Source organism: Atractosteus spatula, chromosome 5 (assembly GCF_055471065.1).
Source record: "Atractosteus spatula isolate fAtrSpa1 chromosome 5, fAtrSpa1.hap1, whole genome shotgun sequence".
Taxonomy (NCBI): Eukaryota; Metazoa; Chordata; class Actinopteri; order Semionotiformes; family Lepisosteidae; genus Atractosteus; species Atractosteus spatula.
The window spans coordinates 16,415,026-16,439,508 of record NC_142710.1 but is presented as its reverse complement, the minus strand read 5'-3'; the positions used below and the strand labels follow the sequence as shown (position 1 = coordinate 16,439,508).

The 24,483-nt window shown below is 36.9% G+C and overlaps 1 protein-coding gene across 1 annotated transcript in view; it reads right to left on the bottom strand.

Moving 5' to 3' along the window:
- Positions 1–24,483, bottom strand: part of lrmda (leucine rich melanocyte differentiation associated) — a 328,324-nt gene that overhangs the window by 32,500 nt on the left and 271,341 nt on the right. The window contains exon 7 of the mRNA XM_088915763.1: positions 7,239–7,323. Within this exon, the coding sequence (XP_088771889.1) occupies positions 7,239–7,323 (85 nt within the window). The remainder of the gene's footprint in view (positions 1–7,238; positions 7,324–24,483) is intronic.

Here is a 24,483-nt window from a genome sequence, read left to right as displayed (position 1 = left end):
CTAGAGTAGAAATATCTCCACGCCCAGATCGTATGGGTTTGGGATCAGTTTTCACTAACAAAAAAACTGCTAAGAATTGAATTGGCTACATCAGTGCCCCTCAGCAGAGGTGTTAACAGGCAACAAGTGCTCCTTGCAGTTTGCTATATCTAAGGGTACTTGTCAGGGACGCCTGTTGTTTGCCTTGCTTTTGGAACCACTAACTTGTGCTGTTCATGAATCATCTACTTCTGTCATAACTATTTTGGATGATTTCAATGCTCTGTCAGGGGTCACACACTGTCAAACCTTCAGGTTTATTTTGACTCCTTTGTCTTGTATTCATTGTCTGGTTTGATCTTAACACTCCTGTTTCTAGTCAGTTAATGAAGGAATGTCTGGTCTTCATTCATACTTCATGCATGCATATTTAACATATACTGTGCACATCTCCTTAGAGTGTGTTTTGATCTTGTAATACATTCTGTACTCAATTTCAAGTCATGAAGTCATTCCGTTTTAATTCTCGTGTTTTCTATCATCACAATCCCCTTACAGGTATATGCTCTTTCTCTGATTTAGTAAGTAGTGATAAAGGGATTCACACTGTACTGTAGCTTGTAATTTGAGGATGGTCTTCATTCCTTCAAGTCTTGCAGTCTTAACACAAGCTCTTCTTTCTTTGTTTACTTACATGACCTTTTCTGTGTGGGGATTCAGATTGCCTTCCATACTAGATTTCAGGGGCAAAACAAAGGGCTGCCTTTATTTCTGTTAGGGGTTTCATACAAACCTTTCGCAGCTGTTACTATGTGTGAAAGGGATTTGAATACTTCTAGCGAAGAAATTTCTTGGAATATAAACTCAGCTTCACAAACAATCTTAATCCCATGATTTACTTGAATTTTCTACACAGAGTGTCATTGACCCTCATAGATGTTAGCATATGAACTTTGTCCTTGATAACTTCTATCTTGGCCTCTCCAAGCAGCAGAAACAGATGTGTCTGGCGGGTCTCATTGCATTTCTTTCCTATTTTTGGGGTCCTTTGGTATGAACACATTGGGGAGTACCACTGATTTGTCATTTTATTTCTGTTTGTTTTTGGAATACATTGAAATGAAAATAATTGGTATACAGCTGATAATTATAGTGACTAAATAATTATTTTGTGTGAACAACATGAAATATGTTTCTGGATCTGGTCAGGATTTGCTTTTTACTGAGAATTATGTTTATCCAGGGAAAGACATTTTCCTGGTATTATCATTCTGATCATACATGGAATGTTTTGCAGTGCATGTACAGTACAATCCTTTAACAAGGAGTCAAAGAAATGGTCTGTTTTTTGTCAGTAGAATCACTCAGTAAAAATTCAGTACGTTGAGAAACTTATCACAACAGGTCCAAAGTCAAATTCCAGGTTATCATATGAGAAGAAATGTAGTATCTGAAAATATTTATTATAAATATATATTATAAGATTTATTTGTCAGCTTTGAAGAAATAAACAGAACATAAATATATACTTTATTATAAATGAAGCAGTATAAATGTAGTATTTAGTATAAATTAATTTTTGCAATGTGAATTACAATGTGTATCACACCTAAAACATTTAGGACTATTTTAAATAAACCAGAACAGTCCTTTGTCTCTCCTTTAGAAATCCTCCACTTGGATTTAACTCTATAATTACAGATCACACTATCTGATAAAAAGGGTGCAAATGCCTACTTTATCTTACATTCTATTTATAATCTGAATGTGAATGCATTGATTAAACTTTTAAACTATTATGTTTATGTTTTCATTTACAAAATATGTTTACTGGTCAAAGCACTTTAAATGATTGGTGATGAAAACAGATCTTTGTGTATGTGAATATTCTAGTTTTTTTTGTTTCATTTATAATATAAATTAAATATAATTTATATGTTCAAGGAGAGAGGTTTTCTACCATGACATTTCTTGGTAAAGGGGCAAGTCTTTGACAGAGAAACAACACACACAAGTTTGCAAACTAAGTGACAGTGTTCCAGATGTATGTTAATGGAACCACAAAAATACCAGCAGGTGTAAATATCAGTGAATTCCGCTGTGTTATAAAAGTCAATGCCTAACACCCACAGCTTTGTCATCTGGCCTCTCACAGTCTGCAAGACAGGCAATTTTTCATGATTTTTCCTTTTTTGGCAAAAATAAAGCATTTTAATTAAATGCTCTGAATGGTTCCAGATGTTTGTTTATTTGTTCCAGTAAGCCTGTAAATAGTTTACTGTTTAAAAAATTCAGTTTGGTGCAAATAAGCCGCACTGTAATAAAAGCAAACTGTGAGAGAAAGTGAGACGTCCCTGGGGTGTGTTCAGCAGAGATTTTTCTTTGAAGCCTGCCTTCCTCCAGGGACAATAATAGCAGTTTTGTGCCATTTAAAATACATATATAAAACACAGCTGGAATTTTTCCAAGAATAATATTATTAAAAGGCAGCATGGCTTATGAAAGAGAAGTGTTTACCTCTGCCAATGGCCTTTGGTTTCCTTCCTTACAGTGTAGGTTGCCACAGTAGGCTTCTTTTACCAGGCCTAGTCACTTGGAGAAGCGACTATTCAAACACGTCAAAAGTAACCTGTTGATTTGTACTTCTCACACAAACGAAAAAACAATCACGCACTGCATACCATCCAACTGTTAAAACGACCTTTTTCTTTTCCAAAAAAAATATATTTGAAGATTTTGTTTAATTTTTTGAAATGAAAATGACAATTGCATTCACACATGACTCTTTTCAATAGGCAACTTCAAGACATGCGCAAACCTTTCAATTGTTTTCTTTCTTGCACACAACATGTGATTAGAGCTGTTACAGGATAGGGTGCGTGTGATACGTTTTTTAGGTAAGGACAAAAAATGTTCGCTTCTTTCAAAAAGCACTTCTCCCTGCAGAAATAAGTCTCATAAAATCATTTTGGTTTTAATGATTGTAAAATGACAACAGAAGTGGTTATGTGCCCTATAGAGAAAGGTGAAGCTGCAGGAGGATTTGTATTTATATTTACAATAGCTGGGCCTTTCATTGAGATGAGATCCTGTGATCAATTAGTTACCATCTACCAAAAGGACCAGATGGGTCCACTCTTGGCTTGAAAGTTCACTGATCAACATTGTTTCCTAAAGTACAGTTCCTCAGTACACACTCCTCTGAGCATCAACAGAACTGGACCTGTTTCTTAAGAGACCTCCTATTTGCTGGGCACTTCAGCTTGTAGGCCCAGTGCAGGTCCCATCAAATGTGCATGATCCTGAGAAATTGTTCACCAGACATGGATCCCTAAGTGTTGTGGTCTGCAGCACAAAGAATCTAAATCTCTCATTTCAATTTGAATGCAATATCTCTTATTCTAGCAGTGACAAGAAATTGGACCCGCTGTCGTACTAATACGGCAACTGCCGAAAACACCAAGAACATAAGAACTATAATCGACTCTGACACTGGACCACATACAGTACCACTGCAGAGCCTTGCAGATCTGCTAGATACAGTATCTAAATTGAACATAATAATGAGAACTCACAGGAAAAATAAAAAAAACACTAGATCCAATTTGATGGATTTTGCGATGGTCTATTCACAGTGGCTATGGAAACATGAATGCTGTCAGAATTAACCATGAGGTCCTAACAGCACTGATTTGTGGGAAAAGAACAAGCACTCGGTGTGCCGTTCCCTCACTGTGTCATGTGGTGGAGAACTATGGAAATGATGGGTGATGGGATTGAGTAGACACAGGTGTCGTCAACGTGTTGCGTAATGCTGACAACTGCTACCCAATTGGGCAGTGAGAGCCACATCACTACTAATGTAAGGAGAGAAGGTGGCTCTCACTGAAGATACTGAATACACAGAACTCTTATTACACTTACTGCACTTCCAGTAGAAGGGTCAGGGGTGGAGTTAACACAAATTTCTGGAAATCTAAATTCCATTTCCTGTAGTTGTATAAGTAGGGTTTAATAACTTATTAACCCTACTTATACAACTACAAATTTCTATCAAATGTGATAAAGCATCCATAGATATTCAGTAATGTCCATACTAACTCTAATGCTAAGACAATAATACATTGATGATTAAAATAATATTTATTATACCTTCTATATACACCATAATCTAAAGTGTGAACATGAATCTACTTTATATTCATACTTATGGAGTAGCACAGTGCAACAGTGGTCAGCACAGCTGTTTAATTAGAACCTCTGGCACTTGCCTGTGTGGAGTTCTCTTGTCATCCTTGTGCTCATGTAGGTTTTTTTTGGCTGTCTCCCACCTCCCAGGGCCATGCAGGTTGGGTTTGATTGGCTATTGAACCCTGCCCTCCCTAGGTTAATCCATGGGCTGCCAATTATTCACCCAGGACCAGAGATGAAGTGAAGCACACGAGCATGACAGCTCACATGGACAATGTTTCTTTTTCACGGACACGTTTGTCTCAAGTTAATTTGGTCTCAAAGCACCTATCCGGCCTCACAGACTTCACCCTCAAATATGCCTAATATACAGACCCCAGCAACCAAAGATCCATCACTGGCAATTTGTATCATGGAACTCAGAGCTTTCTAATTTCATGGACACGGCTACGAGAAAACAATAGAGCTTTGTCTGAATACCTCAGAAATTGGCACTGATTTTTCCCGATAACTGTAACTTGTCATATTTTCTCAATTTAACCAAATCAGACTCCATCTGGTGAAAAACTACAGTTCTCACATTTTGGCTTGCTCTAGGCAGACCTAACAAAGTACACAGTGGATGTTCTGAACAATTGTGAATTGTGTGAAAAAATAATAAAACTATTAACTGCTGTCTTGCAAGGTTTGTTTTGTTCCTTTTATGTTCCGTGATTATGTTAGCAGCCCCTCACAGAGTAAAGATTCAGATGATAACCTCAATATAATAATCCTTACAATCTGAATATTAATCCTGAAGATCTGGGTAATGATCCTGAAGATTCACAAAATGATGCTGATGTTTCAGATAATGATCCTAAAAATTAGGTTAATAAAACTGAAGATTGGGATACTAAGTATTGAAGGATCAGGCTTGATCCTTCAATATTTATGATGAGATGAAATGTATTGCTTTTCCATGAGACTCTACACAATGGTTCTGTACTGTTTTAGCCCTTTTACAGAATTAATATACTATGTACAGTATATTAATCAATGCCCTGCATAAAATATATTATTTTATTTTATCCAGGGGTTCATCAAAGTAATTTTTTGTATTTTGCTACTGTATATCATAAGCAGGACTAAGTCATGTAAGAATTAATACTCACATGAGGTTTGACTGGCAGGCAGTGTGAGCATGGGGCTCCGACAGCTAAAACATGATGTATTTCACTCGCTTTCATTTAGCGTTAACCCCTACTTGATCCTTAAAACTCACACAACACGTTACAACAATATAGGTTTAAAAAATTAAGATAAATTGCATTACTGTAGCATTATTTAAAATCTCCTTTCCTAAATAAAATATGAGAACAAAAGGCAATTTCAGCAACGGAATGAGAAACAGAGTGAAGGGCAACATCTTTTTAACACGTCTCCTGGACCGTCTTTTAAATTGTGAGTCAGATGCACTGCAGTTTCTCCAGATAATTAAAAGAAGTTTTTCACCTTATTTCCTGTTAGATACAAATAATTGTTGCTCCCCTCAATAATCTTTTTACATGGCCTGTGGATGTAATTTATCTCCAATGTCTTATTCATAGCTTCTTGACAAGGAATCTTTAATTTTTACATTTCCAACAAATATGTTTTATTGGTTCCCACATTAACGTATTAATGCCAGCCCATCTATAACAGATCCTGGGTGGCACACATTAAACAGGTTCATGCAGATATACAGCAAAATCAATTGTGAAACATTAACTGAATCTCACACCAAGGCAAACTGTGAACTATAACTAATTATGATAAGTTGCTGTATAAATTACTCCAAGACATCCCTGGCAATCCATTTAAAACTCAATGAGACTAAATCTGTGTCTGGAAAATGGGATGAATGCCTAACAACTGTGTCAATAATAATAACTTAAACAGAGAATTGCCAATGATGCTTCTAGAAAGATAATTACCTTCTCTGAAGCTGTATTTAACATATAAGTGGTTCCAGTGATTTGACTCTTATTCAGCATTAAAGTACCTTGTATCATGTTTGATAAATATACAACTACATTAACCAATGATTGTTTTTTTTTGTTGACTTCACCTCCTTGTGTTTCGTGCAGCATTGCATACAGACAGAAAGATGCACAGAACTAGAAAAGATGTGGTATCTGGAAATAATTAGCATAAACTGCATTTTATAAATCATTTACTTTTAAAATGTTACAGATGAAGGAAACCAAGAAATTTTGCATGGAGTGCATCATATGATATTTTTACTCTAAATCAATTAAACTTGCCTGATCATTATCAAGAATACAGTCCCTAACCAACAGCAGCTTACAGCTTTGCTTGAAAAAGGAAATACGCAATTCAGACATTGTCACTGCCAGGGGTTTCAAGAACAGGCGTCATTAATTGGCAGAGTGCTACTTTCATGTCCTCAAAATCACATAATGATTTTACATCACAATGTAAATACAACCGTTTTACATCAACAGAGTTCTGAGACATCCATCCATTATCAGACAGTTAATTTTTCCTGGGAAGGGTCGTGGCAACTGAAGCCTGTCCTTGTAGTATGTAGTATAGTGACCACTCCCTGGATGGGACGCTAGTCTGACACGGGATATGAGGAGTGACCACACCCTGGATGGGATGCCAGTCTGACACAGGCTATGAGAAGTGACAACACTCTAGATGGGACGCTTGTCTGTCACAGTATATGAGGAGTGAACCCACCCTGGATGGGACGCTTGTCTGACACAGGCTATGAGGAGTGAACACACCCTGGATGGAACGCTAGTCTGACACAGGCTATGAGGAGTTACCGCTCCCTGGATGGGACGCTTGTCTGTCACAGGGTACGTGGAGTGACCACCCCCTGGAAGAGACATCACAGCCTGGGAAGCCGTACAACCACATACAGATACAAACATACAGGGACAGATTAGTTGGTGAACCTTTGTTCTCAGACACATTTGTTGTAATACGTGATGTCGGTTTAAATAAAAAATGAAAGTGTAACCCCAGTCCCACTGATCAGACATTCCACGCTGTTAGCATGCCTAGAGGGTCAGACCTACCTCTGTGGCTTTTGGCATCCCTGCTCCCACTGGGTAAAGGTGTGTACTGCATGAGTGGAGATGCACAGCTGCTGTCACTGGAGTCCTGGACAGGGAGGAAGACAAAAACAGAATGCAATCAAGCTTTCCATATCCTTTCTGTTCACAATATTTATACAAAATCTATACAAAAATAAAGCTACAGTTTTCATTTTTAAATTAAACTGACTACTCTGCACAGGTATTGCAGGGGAAGGCAATATTTCTAAACATGAGCTATAAGACTAATTGAATCAAATTAGAAACCCCACAAACACGAACACACTCATACCAGGGCAAGTTTTTCCAGAAGCCAAATAACCTTCCAGTATTTCTTCTGACTGTGGGAGGAAAATGTATTATAATTAATATTAATAATAATAATAATAATAATAATAATAGTGGGAGGCAACCAACGTGAAGAAGAAGAACTCTCCCTTCCCATTTCACATTCAGCTGAGTACTGTAAGTGCCAAATGGGATACAGCTGTGTCTTCCATGTGTACATCCTAAACCTCAATGTGCCACAAGCAATGGGAATCTGCAGAGAGTCCAGACTGCAGACTCCAGACGAGGGAGTCTATGATCATGCCGAGTGGAAGACAGTGGATTTGAGAAGGCCTCAGTATTACAAAGGTTTCAGTTTTGTAGTTCTTGAAACTTTTTTTTAATCAGAAGTTGTACTTGTGTGAACAGCTACTTCCCTTTTTCTAAAATCTGCTTTTCCAGCATTCAATTAAGAAGGCTCCAAATTGAATTAATAACGAAAAGTCATGTTTGTTTCAAACTGTTATGGAAAATTTGATCATGAATCAGCTTCTTTTACTGCAGTGCCTATTAGATTACCAAGCACACAATGGAGTGTGTTACTATAAGGCCATAATGGAAGCCAAAGACTGTTTCTAATTTTAAACTTCCTTCTAAATGTCCAAATTATAGGAGAAGGCTTCAGTGGAAAGACCCACTCATTTAGATCCCATGAAATTCAGCTTGTCTAAAAACAGACCACAACGTTTGGCTGTAAGACAAACAGATTAAAGTTGACAATACCAATTCCTTATACTCACCCATGAGCTGTCATTGAAAAAAGAAAGTAGGGCTCTTTTTTTAAAAAAAAAAGTTTAGTAATAAAGTAATCTCAGTGTCTGTCTTCTTCAGATTCCACTTCAAATGTAATATTTTTTTTCTTTTACCGTTACTGTGGGGTGTGGATTGGGTGTAATTGTTTTCTGAAGTTTTTTTCTCATAACTTACATGTTGCTGTGCTATTCACTCAATACAGGTTTGCTGTTATCTATTAGTTTTGTTTTGTTTTTACATCCTAGTTACCAAACTGGAATTCAAACTCTCAAGCAATTCAGCAGAGGAAATTATTATTTCTAATGGTGACTTCCAAAACCTGTGTTGGGTTTTACAGCAGCAATGTACCGCAAACATAAAATAGGCTTCGAGTTTCACAGCTGGGACTGACCCTACTTCTGTCATAAAAATTATCAGCGTAAGACAGGAAATGTTGGAACACCATTACCTTTGTTATCGCTTTTTATAGGAGGGTAAGTTTCATTAGGAAGAGGAAAGGAGAGAGCGGCAGAACTGGCTCTGATTATCTGAGATCCTGCTGTTTAAGAGGAGTCCGGGGAAGGCCTTACTGCCGCTGAGCCATGAACTGGATTAGAGGTCAAAGTAAGGTCAGGCTGCTGCTGAGTTTGAGACTCCTCGTGTGCTGCTATGAGCTGACAATCCAACAGGTGGCATGAAATTACCACTTTCTAACTCTCGGACTATGCTCGCAGCGCAGTGCACTCTACAACTTGGAGCACTCACATATGATGTATTTAACTGCAGATAATCAGCTAGGAGATTCAAACATCAAAACACGGTTTTGATTGACTCAGAACTACTTGCTCCTAAGTACCATATCGGGCCACATAACTACTCCACAGTTACCAGAAGTCCAAAGCACTGCACATCTCCATTTGTAAATTTCCCAGTTACATCCCAGTTACATCTCCTCTGGAAAGAGGATCGTGTACGTTGTTAAATGAAAACATAAGTTTTTCTTTGGCAAACAAAACAAGTTTTGACCTCAGATCAACTTGCTGTTATTTTATACGAAACTTTATTCCCCTGTACTCCTCTCACTGCAATTATATGCATATGTAGATGTGAATGTTTATATACAGTATACCAGCACACACAGACACACATTTACATTTTCTAAGCCTAGGTGACCTGCTGCATTAATATATCACACATATCATACCTTGATAATGTTTATTGTTATGAATTCACAATTCAATTGAATGATTTTATATATTGAAATGCCAATGTGTGTGTTTTCTAGTTAATGTAAACACACTTGATGATGATATTATCATCAAATCATCATTTCCCTTGATGAGATACCTGGGACACATAAGTTATTTCAAAACTAGAATTTCTTCCAATTCCCCTTACTTCTACTTACAGTATATTAGAAGCAGCCAATGCTAGCTTAAGGCCTGCTCTGCTTGGGCAAAATACAGTAGGTGAGCAAAACACTTGTCACCCAAAAGGAAATTATTATTTACTTTTTTTCCTTAACTAAAATTACCACCCAAAATTCACATTCTGATTGTCTCATTTCTTTCCATTGTGTATACTTGTGTAATATTATACTAAAGAATGTAATGTCACTAAATTCATATAATATATTGCAAAACAGTCTAAACAGCCCTGGATCATATCCCTTTGCAGCATTTAAACAATTCTGCATTTTTTATTATTTAACATGGGGCCATCTGTCTGGCTCAAAATACACCGAAGATAATACTTTCCTATCTGTTGTGTGCTTGGGGGTCATGACTAATTCTCAGTGACTGTGGGATACATCTTTACATTTTAAAGGAGAATATGTGGAAAGATGGTGGATCGTATTGTCGTACACAAGCCTCTCCGCCCAAAACAAGAATGTATACATAAACCACCAATCCCCATATTTACAAAGCTTAAAACAAAGATCTATGAAGTCTTTACTGCCAGTGCAGGTAGAATTGAATAGGGGGATATTGCCTTTTGAAAATGTCAGCAGTTTCCTTGTTACTTATTTCAATATCCTCTCGACATTTGGCTTTAATATCCTAAATACCATTTTTAAAGCCAGCTCCAGTCTGCCCTGACTAATTTCCTCTCAGCCTGACAGATCAGAGGCCTTCCCCAGCAATGTTCCTCTTGGACCCACAAAGCCCCTCGTAATCCCGCTGCTTGTCTACAATTAATCTTTCCAGTTGCCACATTATTAACACTACCACCCACAGACAGAGGATGCCTGAGCACAACTGGGCACCGCCCCCCACTGGACAGGCAGAAACGTCAATCACACGGTGGTCAGAAAGTTGCCTGCTGTCAACATCAGAGATTTTCATCCCCCTTCTGTCTGCTGATCAAACATTTCTTCCCTCAGAAGATTAATCCCAGACCCCTCCCATTTCCTCCCAGACCCTTTCTGCCTTTTCAGTTTATTCAATGACCCATCCTCTATATGAGAAAGGAGGTTGTTGATAATAGGAATCCCTTTAGAAACAAAGTTAAAGAAAAACTAAATTTAAATCCCAGCTGTTATCAGGCTTTTTTTAAGGCTGGGCAGACAAGCCCTGCTTTGATCACCAGCCTTAAGATTTTACACAAACATAATCAAAAGCCAAGGGTTGCTGTAGGCAGTCTGAATTGATTCATTTCTGAGCTGGGTGCGATGAAGAACTGCCCTTATTTACAGTTTATGCACACTCTTTTTAGATCTATATGTTTTAAAGAGAAGTAGACTTGGAAACATTAACTATAATTAAGACTGTGTCTCTTTGGAATGCTTTTACATATGGACAAAATAAAGAATTTTGCAAAGCAAGCAAAGCACTAAGATAACTGCAAGTCCAAATAAAAGATTTTTTTTTTAAATTGGTATCTCACCAAGCACTTCAATAAAGTTGCCCTTCCTCTTAGAAATAAGGAGACTTCTAATTTTCTTTAAAAATATACAAAGCTTAAACCACTTCAGGGGACAGAGCACCACTGTTAACAGTAGGCCTTAGATGGACAAAGACCCGACAGATCTGTACTTCAGCTGCAGAAACACTATTGTTAGTCAGACAAAGGGGATCTTTTTATTACACTCCAGTCTTATTGTTCACTTGCATGCACAGCACTTTCAAATGAGGCATAAGATCTAAATCTTATAAGCTTAGACATCTTGGAATATATGGCAACTGGGAGCTTTATTAGTGCTGTTTGTAAGAAATTCTGGGGGATGTGCAAACCCAATCTAGGCATTTTTAATCTGAGATCAATAGGGCTGAATTGCTTTGATTACTCTCCGCCCTCATTAAACAATTCTGAGTAATACCACAGTTCTCTTTTCAGGGCTTTAATTTGTTACCTTCCCCTCACGCTGCTTCCTTATGTTATCATCTTAAATCCCAGCATCTCGCGACGCTTGCTGTGCCTGACAGCAAATGGCTGCCCTCCTTTTCCTAAGACAGCAATTTTAATGTAACGACAAAAAGAGCCCGAGATTAAAAGCAGGACGCAGAAGGTTTTACTACAGTATCTTCCAAATCTAAAGTGGCTGAACATTAACAGATTTGTGTTTTTTTTTCCAAGGTGAATTGAGAGATAAATGACGAACTCCTGAAAATATTGAATACTGAAGGCCTACATTAGTCTCATTCCTTATATTCACACACCCATCTACATTTTACTAAAAATCGATACTGCTGAATTACCAGAAGTGACACTTGAGGGAGATGAAGAGTACACAGTGTTTTACAATGGAATGGCAAACATTAAGGATAAAAAACTACTACTCTTTCAAACAAACCACCACTTATAGTTTCATCGGCTAAAATCAAATCCTGAAATACTAGGCCATTTCAATCTGCTGAGGGGAATTTACAGAAGTGAGCTGAAAAAATGATTCCCTACCTCAAGACTCAGGTAGTTCAAATTCAATAGACAGAACTCCTGAAATGTTAATAATCTGACAGACGCTTTAATTCAGGTCATTAGGAAATTGCCATACTGTACGCGTCCTCACCAGAATGAGGCAAAGAGGCCGACAAAGGACTCCAGTCCCAACACTAAGCAGACGAGGGTGCTGCACTGTCATCTATTGCAGTCCCTAACAAAAGTGCCCTGAGGAGGTGAGTCATCACGCTGAGCATTGTTTTAATTTGTTGGGCCTAAGGCATATGCTGCATGCTCAGATCATTATTGTCTTTATATACTGTGAGTTATCACCACAGTTTATGATAATGCAGCAGAATTTACAAGCTGGGGAACAAGAAATCTATAATAATGGGTTTTACAGAGAATACCACAGCGCAGCTCATCCCTTTGGGACCAGACTGTCTGAAAATTATTTCTCTGTTAAATGTCGTAATGAAATATGGGTCTGCTCTTGGAATATACATCACGCGATGATCTTAAAAATATGTTTTTACAATAAATGCCAATAAATCCAGAGATGAACTCGATCCCAGCTTCAAGCTAATCATGCCGAAAGAAGAACTGGGATTCAGCTGCCATGCTGGGAAGGCCCTGAGACAGCAAGGCTTTCTGCAGCCCTGCCGAGACTCTGGCCTTATGAGGATGTTTCCTGCAACATCAGGTGTTTGTCTGACAAGTGGCTCCGTCTTCTTCCCCAGCTGATTCCTGTTTCCCCAGACCTGATCTTTCCAAGACTCATCAGGAACACAATTTAATTACAGCTGGAAAAAGTGTAAACACGGCTCCTTTTTATCTCCTTATACATCTGGACAAGTAGACAATGTGCTAAAACGAAATAAATCTGCCCTGACAGTCACATCAAAGGGTTCAGCCAGAGGCTTACTGCTACTTAAGGCACAGGAATGTTGTTGCTAAGCATCAGCCTACAACCTATCAGCCCCTAAAGAAGGACTTTTTTCCCTTTAAGAGGGAGATGAGGAAAGCGAGAGAGTGGGAACTCGACAGTAAGGGGAGTTTGGGGATTTAAGGAGATTTTGTAGCTTAAAGCAATTGTTAGAAGAAACAAGCTATCTGTTTTGTTTTCTCTTGACACCACTTCTACTTTTTGGTTGCAAAAGACATGTATAAAAATTTCTTTTGAAATGTTTTCCCTTTGGGTCCATATCAAGAATATTTTTGTGCACTGAACTTTTTTTTCTCTCTTGCTTGTTTATTTGTATGTATATAAGATAAAAAAACAAGTTACTGATAGAAGAGACTTACAAGATTACCTTGTAATTATAGTCAATGTTCTTTAATGAAAATATACTCTTGGCACTTAATCAATTTTTATGTGAACCAATTCGTTCCAGAGAGCAAACTTAAGTTTGCATGATAGAGTTTAGTTCCCTTACAAAGAACCAAAGCATCCAAGTGTGTTTTTTCGTGGCTGCCTAGAACCCGCACCTGAAAAGGCATAACCGTAAACATATATGTTTAAAAACCATCACAGTGTTTTATTAAGCTACATTTTGTATTTTGTTTTAATTCCTATCATTCTCAAATACTTTCTGGTAATCTAATATATTTTGCTTGACCTCTGTTGTGTAATTAACATCATTACATTTACATTTCCGAATTATTATGCTCCTTATCAACAGTTGATAATGACCATGTTTCTCATGTTGCTTAGCAAATAGTTTTAAAATAGTACATATGTTTGATTTATTTACAGGAAATATACAAATTATAAATATTACATTTAAAAAAATCAGTGAATTGGTTTCTATTCTCCATACATAATCAAATTATTATTAAATAATACAGAAAAATCGGGTGAATTATTCGATTTTCAACAGAGTAAGTGGTTTTCGATCTGCTTTTTTGAGTTTTTAGGAAAATGAAATAAAATTATAAATGTAAAAATCTGAATTTCAAGAATTACACTAAAGCATTAGGGAGTTACCGAACACCAGTCTGAAAAAAAGGAAATATTTTCAAAAAGTCAGTAGACCTGCAGATTTCTTTCTGTAAAGACAAGAAGATATGGGATGAAATATTTACATTTGATCTGTTTCTATTAATATTTCCAACTGTATCATATGAGGGACACTCAGATGTACTTATTATTGTTAATACTGTGCATATTAGTAATGAAGTGAAAAACTTCATTGCATACATGTAGATGGAGTTTATTTTATAGTCTATGCAACTGGTAATATATATTTTTGCATAATATGTTAGTTCTGAATAAAATAGGGATTTATGAATCAATGTGCAGAAGTAAAAACAAAAGGAGGAATTAATAAGAATGTCTCTCTAACCTTAGCTTTCCAAAATAAAACAGGCTGCTAAATATGTCAGTTGGAGTTATGTCTCTTAATGTTTTATTTTTCTTTTCTGTGTTATTTTTTCTTGTTTCATTCTCTGCCCATTGACTTTCAAAGTGGACTTAAATTGGATTGTTGGCTTTAGAAATCTGGTATATTACGTTTGAAATGTGTCCCATAAAATGTTCTAGTGTGTTAAGATTAGTATCACCTCAGGTTATAAAGGCAAGGTGAAATACTTCAAAATTCTCCACTTGCAAGCTTGCAAGAAAGATTAAAATCTTAATGCCAGAACTATTAGCCTGTGTATTAATACAAAATGTGGAGATTTATGACATTCTTCTGAATGAATACACAAAAAGCAACACTCTATATATATATATTGTTCCATTTTCTAACTGTGTGCTTGTGGATACAAGTACTTTATAAAAACCTGTATTGATGTGAAAAGAACATGCTCCAGACTTTGTCAAGTCACAATTCTTTGGATGTTTTGTGATTACTGTATAGATATAACAACCAAAAATCAATTTCCCCTGTTCTCTGTGAGTCTTTAACAATTCCATATGATTTATTTTCATGCACCTCACCAAGGTTTATAAGTTTAAAAATATTATGTTATTTATAATTTTTTCAAAATAACTAAAAAAAATTGCTTAGTAAATTTCTGTATCATCAGTAGTCAATTTGCATGTGTACACTGAAAGCATACAGTAGCTGTTTCTGTTAATATAAAAATTGTTTTGTTCAGCAAAACAGAAACTACTATAGACAGAATGGGCTTTAAAATGGAGAATTTCATGGTTTCGGGTTAAGTAATTATATTTTTATGGCTAGCAGTAATGTATTTTAAATTGCAGCTATGTGCTTAAAAATATATTAATTCTGTTTTTTTAGGTAATAGCAGTAGAAAGAACATCTGAAGTAATAGTGGCCACTCTCTACAGTTAAAAGAGATGTTAGTGTGGTGTTTACCCAGCAGGAATAATGTTGAGCGTGTATTTAATGATTTACCAGTTCTACTTGACTGAGCTTGTACTCGGTAAATGGATCATATGATCGCTGATCACAAGTTAAACTGCTTTTGTTTCATGCGTGAAGCCAAACTGGGGAGCTGTTGTTCATTGCTGCACTCCGTGTGCAGCTCAGTGTTAGACAAGCGTAGGTTACGTACAACAGGCAGTTAATGGCTCATACCAGCAAGCAACTAGAGTTATTTCTGCTCACGAGGTTGAATTTTAAAAAGGCAACTGACCTTGCTGCTGAATGCCTTTTAATATGAGCTGCAGCCATTTAAACAAGTATGTGCAAACACTTGTTTCTGATATGAGTTAAAGGTAACATTTTAGCCAGGAGCTAGTCCATGTTTTGCAATAAAATGAGCATTGTTATCATTAGGCTTCCACTGGTACTTTGAGCATGTTGCAGTTAAAATGTCTAGTTTTGTTCTTGATTAACTACAGCACACTTTTAGGTGACCCTCAGATGCCGATAATAAATTAAGGATATTTAAAAAAATAAGCTTTATTTTTCCTATCATATTTGCATTGTATAGACTTGAAATTGCATTCACGATTAGCAGCACTCTTGTTCCTTTCTTCTAAACACAGGGCCATATCGATAAACGGTTTACTGCTAATATTAATAACCTCCTGCCAAAACAGCAAAAGAAATTAAAACATGTCTCACAAATCTTTCAGGGTGCTGATGTAAGAGTTACTAAAATAAGACTTAATAATACTGTAGGTTTGATCTTGTAGAATTAGTTTGCTGCTCCTTTTTTAAATACTTACAAGTATGACCCTGGCCTCTTAGTGTGCAATTAGGATAATGTTATTTGAACATAAGACCCCAACAGATTATTCTAGATTAAAATAACGGCGAAAACAAGAAAACAAGAAAGGTAAATTGTGCTATGTTTGTAATATACAACCAGTGCATTATGATTAAAATGAAATAAACTACTAAATAAAGCAGTGGAACAATTTACAGTATACACAGATATGCTATTTACCATCCTGGAACATATGAATTGAAGTACCCTGATAACTTTTTTTGGTTCTACTCCAATCACTGGTAATTAGGAAAGAACTAGACCCTGAAAAGTAATGATTTTTGAAGGTTACAATTTACTCAAATATAGAGTCTCATCAATGTTTTTTGTAAAACTCTGAAAATTTAGATTGTTATTATCTCTTTTTCTAATTTTATCTGGTTTTACTGTGTCAACATTATTACAGTACATACTTTATAAACTGCAAGGTACTACAGTACCAATATTCAACTACAGACCATCTCTGTAAGGTCTTCTTGACCTGGAAGTGATTTCAAGTCTATGTGATTATCTTATAATCATCATCAATACAGTAGCTGCAAAAATAGCAAAACCAGTAGAAGAGGAAATGTTATTAATGTTGCCCTCAAACACTGTCCATTTTGCTCTTTAATGTGCTGTAGTCGTAAGCAAGTCATTATCTGAATAAACAGATTATTCTGACAATCTGCCCATCATATATTCTCTAGTTTAAACATACCCGTACAATCAAAAAATATTTTAAGCATATGGGAAACCAAAATTCCTTTCTGTAGTAAAGAAAAAATAGGTGCATCAACTATTCCTGTTCTGTATAAATCAGCTATTTTCAAAAATCTCATTATTTAGACACATTTGACATTTCACAGATTCCAAGTCACAATTAGTTATAGTCTTTCCTGTGATCTTTCTTGACTGAAGCAGGCTGAGAGTAAAGAAAACTGTACTCTTCATAGGAGGGCCGAGTCAAACTTACACTTCAGAAGACTGTATCGGGAGATAAGCATTGCTAAGTAACCATCATATTTCAGCGATGTGAAGAACTAATTTCCTTTAAGAGTTCACATGTCACTTCAAAATCTTTTTGCGGGCCCTCTTCAAATGTCTTAAAGCATCTAATTGGGCGAAAAACATTCCAGACAACCAGGTGTGACAGTCCTGTTCAGCAAAAACTTCAATTATTAAATATTCCACACACATGAAAACATTTCTGACATTAGATACAGCTCCTAATCGGTTCAGAAGACCTCACTGTATGTCACAATTCTGAGCCTGTGTATGAAAGATGTCTAAGCTTGATGTTGTGTATAATAAAGGCAAATACTTTCACTCTGTTTTTGACAGCTGCTGCAGATATCTCAGATGCCAAAATCTAGAACTTTAAACTTCATGTAGTTAAATGAAGAAATGATATTTCAGCATACATGTACTATAGAGTTTATTATCTTAATTTCTATTAAATGTTTAATACAGTATATCATTAGGGTAATGTACTGCACTCTTAGATTTTATCGTTTTATGAATTTGATTTGGATCAGATTACCATCTCTTTTGGCAAATGATGTCAAAATGTTGCCATTTGTAAAGAAAATAAGAAAAAAAATCCACCATTTGCCTCAATTAAAAAACTGCAAAATAACATGTATTGTTAAATTATTTCAATAAGACTACATGCTGGTGTAACTGCGGTCTCATGTAAATAAATAAAGGATGCTGATTTCAGCTTTTCAGAGAGTGCTAATCCTGGTCGTTAACCCCACAAAGTGAAGTTTCTCAGGAACACTTTCTATTGTTTTCAACTTGCCATGAAAGAACAGCACAAGGAGAGAGCCTTGTCAGTGTTTCCTTATACTACTGCCTCTTCCCGGCACCCTGAGACATGTGGAAAACTATAAAAGCATTTCAGCTTGATGCCACTTCTGACTTTTCAGATTACAAGACTGGGCCTTCAAAGCTAGCTGAGAGCTTGGGCTACATCATTTTTTTATAACTACCACTGCTAAACATAAACTGTAAGACAGACTGTTTTAGAAATATTGTATCACAGAAGAATTATAGTCAGTGGCCTGAGCAGGAGAGAAGATGTTTATTTATAGGTTATTTCTTTTGGTCATTCAAACTCAGAACAAAGTAATAGTGTATTAGGTAAGTAAATATTATTTTCTTCCATGATTCATGTGACCCCATTTTGTATACACTCACAGAAGAATGATAATTGCATCAATACGTCAAAGGTTTAAAGTACAACAACTTCTCTTAAAATTCATTGTATACTTAAATTCTGATCAATTTGTAAATGCATTCATATCTGAATTTATACATTATTATTAGTAGTAGTAGTAGTAGTAGTAGTAGTAGTAGTAGTAGTAGTAGTAGTAGTAGTATTACAACTACTTCTGGCTTCTGGCTTCTGTAAAGTTTAGTTTGGTAATTTTCTCTAAAGTTTTATTGAACATAAGGAGAACAGGAGACAGAAAAGCTTAAATCCAAACTAAATCAATTATGAGCAAAGCATTACCCTCTGAATCTAACAACGATTATTTCTAATTTTCGATTATAAACCCAACAAAGTGATGTTTAGAAAAGATTATGGAGAGCAACAAGAACAAGAACCCAGCCAGGATTCTACCATGACTCTTGGATGCCCTTATCAATGAACAGACCCATACCTCATCACTGCATCCATGTGACCCCAATTCAAGCAAGGTACTGGTGCCACTGCAACATCACGATTGCATACTGGCAAATACAGACAGTACTGATCATGTGTGAACCCATAGAAAGTGTCTCCTTAGGGGCCCCCTGAGTCACCTAACTGGATTTTGTGATCCAGGCTTTGAGCCCGGGTCAGATCACAGCTGACTATGACTGACATTCCCCAAGCAGCCGAGTCCAGCTCCCTGAGCACCGCAGGGGGTGGGGTGGGGTGGGGTTTACCCAACCAGCTGCATTGATGCAGCGCCCCCTGTGGCCTCCTGGGTGTCTGCAGGCTTGCAGTGCTGTTGGTGAGGGATGCACCTCTCCTCTCCTGTGCTGAATCTGTACAGGTCTGTCATACTTGTTCGTGTTCAAAGACGAGGGGTTTGAAGGTAGGCGAGATCAGAGTACTCTGGCTGCACCTCCCCATTCTCCCCATTTTAAGAGAAAAAAGTGCCTCTTTAAAGAGGAATGTGGTACAAATTTGAAATCGATCAAACTGTCCTAAATAACAGTTGAGAATTTATCAGGTCATTCTTGCTCCAAGACATCTCTGCACGCCATACTGCCATTTGCAGAAAAAAGTAACCTTGGTAAAACCCCATGAGCCAGGAAACATATCTTTCTCTTATAGTACCTCAGGGAGGGGTTCTTGTCCTGACTAGTTCCAATGCATGCCCAATGAACTTTATGGAAACAGTAGCTTTGGGCTGTGACAATAATTATACTGTATGTGTTGTCTAATTTGGCGACCAGTCTTTATATATTCATCCATCTTATTTAGTTTCTCATTACTAAACACATACTCCATGTCCCCCTAGGTAAAGGCAGCCATGTAGTATTTAACTACCAAGAGCAATAACTTTGAACTAACAGTAACAGCTGATGCTGTTGGATGGAGGATGGAGAACACAATATTACAATTATGAATGTGGAGTTCATTGGTTAGCGTTGCTGCCTCGCAGTGCTGGGCACCTGGGTTTAATTCCAGGCCTGGGGTGCTATCTCAGCGTAGTTTGGATGTTCCACCCCGTGTTTGCGTTGGTTTCCTCCGAGTACTCCGAGGTTTTCGCCCACAGTCATGACAAGCTGGTAGGTGTCTGGGAAAACTGGTCCTGGTGTGAATATGTGCGAGTCTGTGTCCCATCTAGGGTGTTTACTGCCTTACGCTTGCTGAATGAGCTCTGGCTCTCCTGTGACCCTGTACTGGGTAGAAAGGCTAGGAAATGGATGGACATATTTATTGTCCTTCAAATAGGTCCCAGAAAACACCCGCAGAAAAAACACATCCTTAGTTCTAGGTATACGTATTTTTTTCAGTGAAAAAGGTACAAGATATTTTATTGTGTTAAAATACTGCAGTAAAACACAATGTTAATTTTAAAGTATGGATTTGTGTTCAATGCAAATAATGAATGAAAACAATTGCCCTCAAGCAAGTTTTGTGTGCGATTCTGTCAGGAGTTTTCCAAATACCTTAAGACTATTCAAAGTACCCAAAAATGCAAAAGAGGACTCGTGCGACTGGTGAATGGTTAATCCAAGTGCCTCCAGCAAATATTGTACTTGGCAGGTGTGAATGTTAATTGTTAACCACATTTTCATAATTACAGAAAATTCGAATATTCATATGACCATCAATTGATCTGAACACTTGGTACAGTAATACAATAGGGCGTCTGTTTAGGATTTTAATATTTTTAACACATTTGTACTTAAAATTACTCCAGCATGGGCTACAGTACCCATAATCTGACATCTTAATGATACAGCTATAAACTGAGATCATAAGTGGGCTGATGCCCAAAGCCTGCTTCTGAATTTCTAAAATCCTGAATGTTTTCTTGCACATTTCTTAGAACAATTGTGTATTGCACTAATTTGGCATCATTTACTCCAGTAAATGCTTATAGCCATTGGGCCAGATCAATAATTAACCTGGCTTCATCCAGACCTCCAGTAATCATCAGTGGTTGTTTCATGATCTGGCCAAATTGATTAAGTGAAACTGACGTCCAGTTTAGTAGAAATCAAAAAGTAAAAAAGGGTCTGTTATTGTTGACCTCCAGACTGCAGTTTTCCTTAAAAAGCAAAAAGACAGGAAGCACTAAAATAACTAGAAAGTTCTAATGTCATGGCACCAATTAGTAAACATGGGACTGCCCCTCAAATTACAAACATTTAATTCAACTGCATCAAATGAAAAAAGGAAGCAGTATGGAGTCCAGGAATACTTTTTTTCCAATATGTTGTTTTTTTAGAAAGAGAGACAGTAAGACACGATGGCAAGAAGCTCTTAAGACACAGCCACATCTCCTCCTTGAAAGAGAAGGACTTATGAAGGTGAGTGGCTTGATGACAGCCAGAGAATGAAAGAGACAAACCCAGGATAAAAATTAAATAAAAAGTAGCTGTCTTAAACTGTAATTGCACTCCTTTGCTGAGCATGCTTTCAGATATATAAACATGATTTACTATCAGCTTGCAACTACAAATCAGGTCCTGAGAAACACTTGTGCTATGAAATTGTTTAATCTCATCAAGCTCTGCTTTCACAGCAAGCCATAAATCACAAAGTCTTTGTTATCATAGACCTCCATGAGCGCCTCTCAGGCAGGCAATGGATCGTGGGTATATATAATCCTGACTGCACAAACAGCAGGGTCGTCGCAGGCTGAAATACTTTCATATTAGCCGTGGTGCAGCTGGTGGAACACAAGGCTATGATGGATATCTCATTTCCTACAGTCGGCATCTATTTCGAGCAAATTATTACCACATAAATTTCTTGTCAACAGAAACGGCCAATTAATTAAGTTAAAAATTTACTCGTGATCACATCTACAAACCAAATAGAACTGTGAGGCAATTTTCCAGTTAGTGAATATACCGCAGGTCAGTTTAATGAATAATTTTTAACTTTGTCATAAACTCCTAGACAGGCCAATATCTACACAGGAGCCTGACTGCAGACCAGCTGCTGACAGATTTACACAACGTGTATTTATGTGAAAAGGCAACAGTTGACAGCTGGGGTAGAAATAAACTTTATTAACGTGCACCGAGATACACACATGCACCTTTTACACCAGTATTACAATGGAAAAGGACTCTTCTGCACTTTTAGTAAAACAGCGTGGAGTTTTTTAAGGAGCTCTCTGAAACACTAATTGAAATGTCTGTAAATGGCTTCTAGTTAGCACAGGTCATTAATCACCTGTCAAAATCCCTTGACAAGGATGATCTGAAAGATTTATATGTGTTATCATCTGTTTTAAGATAAATCAGGTTATCTAATGATGCCTAGAAGAACCCAGCTGTGACCCTGCAGTGAACTAATGACATGAGGGTATTCAGCCAGAGTATCTTTGCTTATTTTCACTTTCTTCACTGCAGAAGAAAACCCACCTCTTGCTTAAAATGAATGGCATGGAAACCCAGAGACTTCTGTGTTGTTTAAATGTGAAATCTGATCAGCAGCAGCATTAGTTATTGGTGTGTTCTTGAAACAAATGTTTTTTTTCACAAACAGGAGCAGTACCACAATTCAGGCAGCAGTTCATCATCATGCAAGATCATTACTCCCAGCTAATTAAAAGTCTGTTCAGTGTAATAAAATGTTAACTTTAACCAGTAATCACTCAAGGTGCTAAATAGCTTTTTTATTTCCATCTTAAATATTAACAATATTTATATTGTGTTTGTGCATACTTATTAACATTTATGAAGGCTGAGCTGGAGAGATTTTTTTTTGTTTCGCACAAAACCCAAAACACTTAAATTATTTATAAGAAAATGTATAGTTTCACAACCAACATACTGGATTTCAACAGCTTGTTTAATGGAAGAATTTGGGTTTGAATAAGTAGGCTGACAGGGATCCCATGTGGTTATTATAAAACCTTTTTTATGTGTTGCTAGTTTTTCATTCATTTTATTTGTTCAAGGTTTACCAAAGATCCCTGCATGGAAGTCGTTTTACAGCTGCTGTGCAGAGGTGCAGAAGGCAATGTACTTTGCCTCAGGCCTCACAGTAGGCTGGATGAGAAGGGACTATGAACATGGGCTTTATGACTCCCTGTCGTTAACCTACAGCACTTGACCACACTTATTTATTGACTGTGAACAAAACTTTCTTTTAACAAAAATATCAGAAAATTACACCTTAATGTGAAAAAAAACAACATTTTGGTTCCGAAATGACTATGATGAAATGTGAATGGCTGTTTCATCATACTGAATGAAACCATTTGTGATCCTTTTAAAAGGAGGGAGTGCTGTGAAAACCTTTTCATTTCTATCCTTATAAAGCTTTGCATAACTGTTAAAGATTTTGCTTTTTTGCTGTTAGCAATGCGTCTAAAAATCTCAACTACCAAAACCAAACAGTGCAGAATTGACAAAAAAGCACAGAAAGTAGCTGTGAAGCAGAAATTGTAGCATAAACAAATCACAACATTAAATATTCAAAATATACATGAAACAATGTATCCAGAAGCTGTGAGATGTTATTATTGGAAATGATTATGGGAAAGCATGCATTAATGGCATGCTTTTATAACAGGTGCATCACACTTACATTTACAGCCAATGTATGGATGTATGTGTGTAATAAGCATGTAACTGCACAATTGTTATTTAACATTTTATAGAGGTTCTATTAAAGATCTAACTCCATGCATAGACAAATATGAGGATCTGAAAAATCTCAGACAGTGAAAAGCTTTACAATAGCCTTGAATGCAAAGATTAGCCTCAACTCTCTATAATGCAGGACACAGAAGAGACGAGATAATTAATGCACAACAGATTCTTAATTAACTATGTCTTAGATTGACATACTCAGTCTATGCACACAATCATGGGCCACTGCAGCCTTAAGTTCAGGTTTAGTCTAACTTGCTTACCTAAAAACTAGCTCCTGCTTGAGGTGCTGTATATATTGTTACACAAGGGACTGAAGTGCATAATATTAGCTGTAGGGATTCTGAGTGCTTATTTAAGTCTGGCCTCAAGTAAGAAATAAACACCATATTTCTTAAATCCAAAGCACTGTAGTGCAGAAAAGGCACACTCATTTACTTGACCATTCATTCCTGCATAAATGCAGACACTATACTGTATGACATGTAAACACTGCAAGTTCAGCTTAAATTAATAGGTTTTCTTCTGACATAAAGAGTTTTCTTAATAGCCAAACAAGATATATTATTTGTAATACTTTCAGTCTGTCTCCTGATTAAGCCCGAAGAACTTTGTTTTACTTTGCTTGTTCTTGAGTCTGCCTCTTCAGGAGATAGATTAGTGTGAAGCTTGCCAGTTCTCTCCTCTCTTTGGCTTTTTGTTTAGCTCTGTCTGTGACAGGCCAGGATCTGATGCATCTGTTCCAATGTGTAAAATACATCTTTGGTCAAGTTAGCTTTTTCCT